The sequence below is a fragment of the Nicotiana tomentosiformis genome, chromosome 5, assembly GCF_000390325.3.
Source record: "Nicotiana tomentosiformis chromosome 5, ASM39032v3, whole genome shotgun sequence".
Taxonomy (NCBI): domain Eukaryota; kingdom Viridiplantae; phylum Streptophyta; class Magnoliopsida; order Solanales; family Solanaceae; genus Nicotiana; species Nicotiana tomentosiformis.
In genome coordinates this window covers 70,669,227-70,679,609 of record NC_090816.1, presented here as the reverse complement: position 1 = coordinate 70,679,609, position 10,383 = coordinate 70,669,227, and the positions used below count along the sequence as shown (strand labels likewise).

At 31.8% G+C, this 10,383-nt stretch overlaps 1 protein-coding gene across 2 annotated transcripts; it reads left to right on the top strand.

Moving 5' to 3' along the window:
- The first annotated feature begins 1,114 nt into the window (after nucleotides 1-1,114).
- On the top strand, nucleotides 1,115-10,097 carry LOC104095999 (uncharacterized). Of its 2 annotated transcripts, none has more exons than XM_009602274.4 (3): nucleotides 1,115-1,541; nucleotides 3,367-3,738; nucleotides 9,344-10,097. In XM_009602274.4, exons 1-3 carry the CDS (start codon nucleotides 1,266-1,268, stop codon nucleotides 9,974-9,976), a joined length of 1,281 nt encoding a protein of 426 aa, XP_009600569.1. In that variant the 5' UTR covers nucleotides 1,115-1,265; the 3' UTR covers nucleotides 9,977-10,097. The 2 variants fall into 2 exon arrangements, with proteins under 2 accessions (XP_009600569.1, XP_033511950.1); XM_033656059.2 differs by having other exon boundaries at nucleotides 1,116-1,541; nucleotides 9,341-10,097.
- The last annotated feature ends 286 nt before the right edge of the window (nucleotides 10,098-10,383 follow it).

Here is a 10,383-nt window from a genome sequence, read left to right as displayed (position 1 = left end):
AAGGGTGACTCAATCTTCTTTCTCTTCAATGCGAAAAACAGTTTGCTTTAATTCAACTTGTTCTCTGTTTCAAGGCAACTTTTCTTGAGGGTGAATATAAGATGTACAGAAGGAAAGAGTGAACTACCAGTTTCATGCTTATTCTATAGGAAACCAAAATTGAAATCCATACTTGAAATGGACTCCGAAACAAATTGCAAAATTTCACTACTACAAGATGCAGCTAACACTAATGTACAGGGTGAATGATACTAATGGGATTTTAAGTTATATAAATTAACCGTGTAAAAAATTTAAAGACTGTAAGTGCAATTTAATTGATAATAAAAAGTTATTAATTTATTTTTCAAGTTATCATATGTAGTATTGAGTATGGCCTATGTAGGATTTTATAGAAGCAGTATCAATATCTTAAAAAATGAATAAATGAATAAATCACTATAATAACAAGCATTGTTATTTTTTTACTTATACTTTATATTTTTATTTTGCTTATTTTATATATATATATATATATATATATATATATATTAAAAAAAAATTGGCACCGCTTAGGGCAAGTATGTCCGTCCCTAGACAAAACAAAATCTCTACTAACCAGGGGCGGATCCACCCTATTATACGTGGGTTCCCGTGAACCTAGTAGCTTTTGTATATATTCTGTATATGTATTAAAAAATTAATTAAATATTCATAAATATTTGATTGTGAACCCAGTTACTTATTATATATTTACTTAAGGTCGATATAGGAACCCATAAACTTTAAATTATAGATCTATGTGAAAGGTCAAACAGGAGATGTGCACCTGAGAAGATAATCACTCACTTCAGATTCTTTAGTTTCCAGAACTACATGGGTTTTATTCACTCACATTAAACAAGACTCACTGATTTTCCTTTATATATTCTTTTTCCTTAGTCTCCTAATAATACTTGGACCAACAGTCAAAAGTGCTGGGCAAGAGATAAAAATGCGTGCTGTCACGTCGTTAGACAAATTAAAGAAAAGCACGTCCGGTTGTGGCTGCCCACTGTCGGTTGATCCTTCCTTTTATTCAATTGTTTAACTTAAAATAAGTCTCCTTTTGAATCCAACTCTTTCTTTTAGCACTCTTCTCTTTCTCGCTTCCTAACCCCAAAAATGACCCCCTACCAAGTGAACAAAATAAGTTATTTATTACCCCAATTCTCTTCCATATAACACTTGTTCAATCATTCATCAAAATCATTTTTCTCTTTCTAGCTATCTTTGACATTATTCAGATGAGAACATTGTGCCCCAACTTGGATAGAGAAGATGGGCTGGAAACAGTGCTGGAAGTCCCCATCCCAGAAGAAATGTTTGCTTCCAACAAGCACAGGGCACGGCAGAACAAGAATTCTGGGGTCAAATCTCACATGGACAAGTCTGCTGCTTCCGTTTTTGGTAGCCGAAATGCTGAGATTCAACTCTTGCTTGGCGTTGTTGGAGCTCCGTTGATCCCTCATCCTATCCGTTGCGACCACTCTCTCAACACAAAAATCAACGATCATCCCATAGTAAGTTGGAGTATTGTGGCAGCATGGTTTAAAAGCTTAAACCATTAAGGGGTCGTTGGTTACTGGTTAGAGTTATGCAACTATTAATAAAGTAGGGATTAGTTAAATATGATTTAGTTATGTAGGAATTAGTTATGCATTATTTAATTTAGGATTTAGTTATACATGGTTTAATTATGAAGGGGATATGTTATGTAAAGACTAATAATACATAGATTAGTAATTTATGGATTGTAATGTAGAGACAATTTTTTGTTCAATATTTACTTTATTTTAATTATATAATGTGTAATTTAAAATATATATGATATTTTTTGGTCATTTTGATTGTTTAATTCATGTATTACTAATACATGTATTAGTTGTTCCATATTTTACCTTGCATAAATAATAGGAGTACATAGTTCAACGGTGTTGCCCAGGAAGTGGACGGGATGTGAGGCTTGATATGCAAGTCATTCTCGGGAGAGAGAGTTTTAAGTACCTTGGGTCTGTGATTCAGAGTGATGGGGAGATTGATGAGGATGTCACACATCGTATCGGATCAGGGTGGCTGAAGTAGAGGCTCGCGTCCGGTGTCTTGTGCGATAAGAATGTACCGTTGAGACTTAAAGGGAAGTTCTACAAGGTAGTGGTTAGACCGACTATGTTGTATGGGGCAGAGTGCTGGTCAGTTAAGAGCTCTCATGTCCAGCAGATGAAAGTAACGGAGATAAGGATGTTGAGATGAATGTGTGGGTACACGAGGTTAGATAGAATTAAGAATAAAGTTATTAGGGATAAGGTGGGAGTGACCCCTGTGGAGGAAAAGATGCGAGAGACGAGGCTGAGATGGTTCGGGCATGTTAAGCGGAGAAACACAGATGCCCCGGTCAAGACGTGTGAGAGGTTGGCCTTGGGGGTGAGAGGAAGGGTAGAGGTAGGCCGAAGAAGTCTTGAGGAGAGGTGATCAGGCGGGACATGGCGCATCTTGAGTTTACTGAGGACATGACCCTCGATAAGAGGGTGTAGATGTTGAGAATTAGGGTAGAAGGTTTGTATGTAGTTGAGCGTTTCCCTTTGGCTTCCTTAGTTCAATAATATTAGTGTTAGTATGGTATCCCTTTCACCCTTAGTTTGCTATTTCCATATATCTTGTATTGTTAGTACTTTGCATCAGTATCCCTTTAGTTTGATATCACTATATATCTTGCACTGTTATTACTTGTGATAAGTACTTCTTTCATCTTCTCCTTTGCTATCTTGGATTTAGTTTTCTAAATATCATGTATTATTATTACTTGCTATAAGTGCTTCTTACATCCTTTCTTTAGCCGATAGTCTTTCGGTAACAGCCTCTCTGCCCTTCCAGGGTAGGGGTAAGGCTGCGTACATCCTACCCTCTCCAGACCCTACTTGTGGGAATACATTGGGATATTGTTGTTGTATATAGATTTGTTGCTTAACTTATTCATGTATTACTTATACCCCTAATGGAAAAAGCAATCAAACATAACATTAGTTGGGTGACTTTTGTGCAAAGTAACTAAAGGCTACCAAATATGGTATTAGTTATATTACTCCTAATGCATGAATAATTTACCTTGTAATCAGCTACCAAACGACCCCTTAGAGAATACATTTTTTATTTAGTTAATTCAACATGCTCTCTCACAACTGGATTCTTTTTTATGGATGATTAGCAACAGGGAGATTAGAAAATAAGACCTCTTACCTGTTCGATATCATATTAGATTGTATGACCATATCACCTAAAAAGTTTAGTTAAGCAATTAGACAGAACACATTTTAATTTATTTAATTAATATATTTTTAACATGATCAGGAAGCTTCAGTGGCGAAATATATAGTACAACAGTACATAGCAGCAGCAGGGGGAGAACATGCTCTAAATTCCATTGATAGTATGTATGCAATGGGGAAAATAAAGATGGTGGCGTCTGAGTTTATTGCTGGAGATGGAATGGGATTGAACAACGGTAATGTGATGAAGATTAAGAGTGTGAAAAATGGGCCTGGTGAAATGGGAGGATTTGTGTTGTGGCAAAAGAGACCTGACCTGTGGAGCATAGAGCTGGTGGTTTCAGGGTGTAAAATTAGTGCTGGAAGTGATGGTAAAGTGGCTTGGAGGCAAACTCCATGGCATAATTCCCATGCATCTCGTGGTCCTGCCAGGCCTCTTCGTCGTTCCTTACAGGTACTTTAGTTCAAATCAATGGGTTCGATTGAATTTAATACTTCCAATATGAAACCTGAAAATTTTAAGAGTATTAAGGTATATAGTGCTGCCAACAACTTTTTAATTGTTGAATCTATATATATCCTAAATTTATCAAAATAACTGGCCTTCTCTCACTCAATCCTTGAATAATGGTCAATTTTCCTTTTATTAGCCATGATCTAAAACAAGCTTATAACAAGTGAACGGACAGACAATTTCTCCACAAAACTCGAGCAACATGAAAATGTATCCTTTTTCTGAAGGGACAATAATTGCCAAATACGTCGGTTTTTTCTTTGCCACATGATGAGTGGGAAGCCTAAGATTCTTTGACTGTTCCAACTGACAACGATGCATGTTCTTTTACTTTGTGTGGGTCCTCATGTCTAATTAATCTATCTAACTGGAACTTGGGTTTTGGGAAGTGTGAAATCATAATCAAGAAGATCAAAATTCTTTTTGACTTTAGTTTGGAGGTGGAGGACCTACTTATAAAGCTTATTTCCATAGTCATTGGCAGCTTTAGTTTTATCTTTTTACATTAATTTGGCTCAAATGTGGCCACACTCGTAAAAAGACTTTCATAACCTTATTCAGTTTTGCAATCTTTCCCCCAAATAATATTTCCTCCAAATCACATTAATAAATACAGTAACTTATCTCTATTCCCAAAATACATTAAGCAACTAAAATTGATATATGTTTTCATACATATGAAGATGAAAAGTCTCTATATACTTTGTGTATTTTATGTGTATAGAAATTATATTATATATTTAATAAAAATTAATTATATACTTGATTTAATAAAAAATATACGATCTACACATCAGCAAAATAAACCTTTCATTTTTTTTATCCTTAAACTAAACATGAATTCAAACCAAGAAACTTGGTAGTACAAGAAACATTAGTTTGTTTAATTTAATATTTATTGCACCACACTCATTTTAATATAATACAAATAAAAACTAAAAATTATTTTAAAAGAAACTTTGACTCTATTGCTCATATCCAAAATATGAATTTTCTTATTATATATATATTTTAAAAAAATCTCATCTCAAATTCAAATAAGTCATATCCTTTTATTTTTTAAATTGGACCCAATTTTTAAAAAATCATCTTATGCGTTCAGACTTAAAGTAATCGTTCTCAATTAAGATATTAATCATAAAAAATTATTTTCTTATTTTTAAACACATTATATACAATATTGTAACAATGTTCCTACTATTATTTTTATTTCTCATTATAATATTTTTAAAATATTATTTAAAAAAAAGTGGAATGGAAGAAAACGGATCACATGGTTAGTGAATAGCCATTAAAATAAGAATCTTAATTTTTGAAAGCTTGCAAAAGGCAAAAGCTATTTACTATAAAAATAGGAGTCAATCATAATTAGTTTTCACCATAAATGAAATTTGATCAAAACTTATTTTCTTAATTCTTATTAGATTCGTCTAATTTTTCTTAGTCAATGGACTTATATGGTTGCTATGAATAACTAGTGGCCGATATGTATGACCTTAATGAATGAAATTATATATTGGCTATTATATAAACGGTCAATTCAATATAACAATGAATCGCGACGATATAATTAACATAAGTTATATGACTAAGACTAGTCAATGGACTTATATGGTTGCCATGAATAACTAGTGGCCGATACGTATGATCTTAATGAATGAAATTATATATTGGTTATTATATAAACGGTCAATTCAATATAACTATGAATCGTAACGATGTAATTAATATAGGTTATATGATTACGACCTAAGTCAATGAACTTATATGGTTGCTATGAATAACTAGTGGCCGATATGTATGACCTTAATGAATGAAATTATATATTGTCTATTATATAAACGGCCAATATAACTATGAATCGCAACGATATAATTAACATAGGTTATATGACTATGACCTTAGTCAATGGACTTATATGGTTGCTATGAATAACTAGTGGCCTATACGTATGACCTTAATGAATGAAATTATATATTGGCTATTATATAAACGGTCAATTCAATATAACTATGAATCGCAACGATGTAATTAACATAAGTTATATGACTAAGACCTTAGTCAATGGACTTATATGGTTGCTATGAATAACTAGTGGCTGATACGTATGACCTTAATGAATGAAATTATATATTGACTATTATATAAATGGTCAATTCAATATAATTATGAATCGCAACGATGTAATTAACATAAGTTATATGACTACGACCTAAGTCAATGAACTTATATGGTTGCTATGAATAACTAGTGGCTGATACGTATGACCTTAATGAATGAAATTATATATTGACTATTATATAAACGACCAATATAACTATGAATCGCAATGATGTAATTAACATAGGTTATATGACTACAACCTTAGTCAATGGACTTATATAGTTGCTATGAATAACTAATGGCCGATACATATGACCTTAATGAATGAAATTATATATTGGTTATTATATAAACGGTCAATTCAATACAACGATATAATTAACATAGGTTATACGATTATGACCTAAGTCAATGAACTTATATGGCTGCTATGAATAACTAGTGGCCGATACGTATGACCTTAATGAATGAAATTATATATTGGCTATTATATAAACGACCAATATAACTATGAATCGCAACGATGTAATTAACATAGGTTATATGACTACAACCTTAGTCAATGGAGTTATATAGTTGCTATGAATAACTAGTGGCCGATACGTATGACCTTAATGAATGAAATTATATATTGGCTATTATATAAACGGTCAATATAACTATGAATCGTAACGATGTACTTAACATAATTTGCAAGAAATATTGAATGAAAAAATTTCTTTTTTTATTCATGTCATAAATAATCATGGAAATAGTTTGCTTAATAACTATAATTATTTGTTATGATAAGATAATATAGCCACAAAATTCGAAGAGACAATAAACTCCGTTAGCTGGTTATAACTTTTTGTCATGCATTTATCATATCAATAGTATTATTTAACTACAATAAATAGTTAAATAAATATTATTCTTTGATTACCAAAGTCATTACAAGAGCTAATCCAAAAAGAAAATAGTGATATTTTAGGAATAATGAATTTTAAATATAAAAGTTAGATTTTTATAAAATATAAACTATTTAGTAATTATATTTAATCAAAGAATTTTCTAATTCTCAAATAACAAATTTTAAAATATAAAAATTAATCTTAAGTTATAGATCAGTATACTTAAGGTATCAAAGCTTATCAACTGACTCCTTGACTTATCAAGCTCTATATATATATATATATATATATATATATATATATATATATATATATATATATATATATATATATAAGAGTTTAGATATAATGTGTGTGTGTATGTACGTAAGTTTGGTCCTTTATTATTTTTAAATAAGTATTTAGAGTAATTTCTTATATCTAAACTCTTATTTTATTAAATAAGTATTTGGAGTACCTTTTTTTATATATAAACACTTAATTTAAGTACTCATATGGTGAAGACTTTATATATTTATTTATCCATTTATTTATGTATATGTGGTCCTGAATTATTTTGAATAAGTACTTAAAATAATTTCATATATCTAAACACTTATTTTAAATAAGTACTCATATATTAAAGAATTTTATGACAGTTTTAGTGCAAGAAAAACTGATTTTAGTGGTTGATGACGTTTCCTAACTAATTATCTATGAAATAATGTTATATTTATGATTTCATCACTAAATAAAAAGAAAATATATTAATTTAAATATGGATTTTTTTACAAAAAAAAAAGTGAAATTCATCGCTAATATAGTGGCGCTAACATTTAGCAATGAAATATCGAAGCTAACAATATCTTATTATTCATCTTAATTTTTAATAACTATCTTTTTATTATTATATCAAATATAAAAATATATTTTCTTTACACTAAGAATTAAGAAGTATTATAACTCTCTTTTCTAAAAAGAAGTATTATAACATTAAGAATTAAGAAGTATTATAACTCTCTTTTCTAAAAAGAAGTATTTTCTCTAAAAATATATGTATATAGATGAATATATTCGAAATATATACGTGTATACTACAAAAAAAGGATGAAAAAATACGTAAAAAGATAAAAAAAAAAAAAAGATTTATGGGAAAGAGGGTTTGCATGCTTGATATTTTCCATGTATTGGAAAGACAAACATTAAATGAGTGAGAGAGAATCATGAAGAGAAATTCAAAATTAGTGGTAAGGACATTTTCGGTATAAAATTTATCCAAAAACCTTAATTTGGGTGTGATTTTACTTTAATAATCCAATTTGGATCATTGTGGCCAAAGGAATTTTCCTTTCTTTATTTATGGCTCTAACGAGACATATCCCCATGAGGACCTGAGTTGTCCTTCCACCAAATCAATGATTGATTTAATGAGTACTCAAATTGGCATCTATTCTTAATGTGTAAGAATCTTAGCCTCAACCTCTATGATCAGCTATCTAGACCAAGAAATCAATACTCTGGTGTGAATGCGCACAAATCTTAGCCTCAATTTTGATAAAAAGTTATGAAACTTAATCTCATATATGTCATGAGATTTACATTATGTTTGGTTTTCCTTTTTCTGGAGTGTATTTTGTAAAGACAGATCACATGACCCATCAAAATAATCAGTAGGGCAAGCTTAAAAAATGTCTAATAATCCCTTTGGTTTCATTTTATATGAGACTTTTCTTTTTAGTCTATTCAAAAGAATAAAGATCTTTATACACTTGAAAAGTGTAAACTTTAAACTTTAAACTTTCGATTTCTAACTTAATAAAATGCTTTATAACCATATAAATGTATGCAATATTTGTAACATTAATAACATACTCAGTTTAGTCCCACAAGTGGGGTTTGGGGAGGATAAAGTATACACAAACTTTATTCCTACCTTTAATAAGGCATAGAGACTGTTTCCGGTAGACCCTTGTGTCAGGGAAGATAGATGGAAGGGGCAATAGCAAGCAAACCAAATTTGACAACCGAAACGAAATACAAAACTAACACTAAGGAATACAAATAGAAAACCGAAATAAAGGCAGTAACAAGTAATAACAGAAGTCTAGGGATACGAAAATACACAAAAGACACTAAGTGATGTATCAAAGCTACTGCAACAAACACGAACAATGCTCGGCTACCTAACCCTTTACCTCTATTCTCAACCTCCACACCTTTCTATCCATGGTCATGTACTCAATAAACCGGAGCAACGCCATATCTCGCCTAATCACCTCTCCCCAATACTTGTTAGGCCTACCTCTACCTCTTCCTCTCCGTCTGCTATATTTGCGATGATAAGTTTTAAGGGTACTTTTTTATATCTATCAAATTATGTCTTTTTTTATAAATTTCGTGCATAGTAAAATATAAGATAAAACGAGGAGTAACAAACTAGAAGCCAATATATACTTTCTGAAGATGGCAAATTCCTGGACTAAAAACCCCAGGCAATAAAGAAGAATAAGAAATGTGGAACGAGTAAGTTTGCTTTTGTAGAACTAACTGGCTGAAATTGATCATGTTAGCAGGGTCTTGATCCCAAATCCGTTGCCAATTTATTCTCCAATTCCATTTGTGTTGGAGAGAAGTCGGTGAATGCAGAAGACTGTTTTGTACTAAAGCTTGAAACAGAGCCCTCAACTCTGAAAGCAAGAAGCAGCAGCAACGTTGAAGTAATGAGGCACACTGTTTGGGGTTACTTCAGCCAACGAACAGGGCTCTTACTCCAGCTTGAAGACACTCATCTTCTAAGAATCAAAGCCCCAGGAAATGATGTCTTTTGGGAAACAACAATGGAGTCATTAATACTCGATTATCGAACACTCGACGGAGTTAATATTGCACATGGTGGAAGAACATCTGTTTCTTTATTTAGGTTTGGTGAGAACTCAGAAGGACACACTAGGACAAGAATGGAAGAGGTTTGGACCATTGAAGAAGTCGATTTTAACATAAAGGGACTCTCTGCGGATTGTTTCTTACCACCTAGTGACTTGAAAAACGAAGATGAAGTGAGTAATGATGTGAACAAGAACTCAAGGTTGGGGTTCAAGGCTCGTACTAATAATGCTAAACTAAGAACTGCTAGGAAAGGTCCGTCTAAAATCATGTCTATTGACGAAGAAGATCTTGAAGATTACGAAGCAGATGAAGAGTCTTGAAGTTCAATTGCAAGCTTATTTAGTATTCTGTACTCATTTATGTACATGGAGCACCACAGGATATGTTATAGGATTTGACTTGTATTACTCTACCAGTATAAAGAAATTTCTAGTGACTCAACTGGAAGGTTGTTTTGAGTAAGGTCAACCAGTCAATGATAGCAGCAATCGAGCAGTAGAAAAACCCAAGTGAAATCCCAACTTATCATTATACCAAGCCACAAGTAATAAGAAATCCACATGTGCAATGAACAGCGACATATGGAACCAAACATATAGCTGAATCTCAAGAAACTTAAGTATAGGAAGAATCTGGTAAACAAGTATTTGAAAGATTACCGCAACATTGAAACTTACTTTCACCAATTCAGCCTTTCCTTTAAGTACTATTAAACGTTCCTTCAGCA

Excerpts from the sequence above, each read along its gene's own strand:
- LOC104095999 (XM_033656059.2), top strand. The coding sequence starts at position 1,266 with ATGAGAACATTGTGCCCCAACTTGGATAGAGAAGATGGGCTGGAAACA. Across the intron at positions 1,542-3,366 it reads AAATCAACGATCATCCCATA|GAAGCTTCAGTGGCGAAATA; the intron begins GTAAGTTGGAGT and ends TAACATGATCAG. Across the intron at positions 3,739-9,340 it reads CTCTTCGTCGTTCCTTACAG|CAGGGTCTTGATCCCAAATC; the intron begins GTACTTTAGTTC and ends TGATCATGTTAG.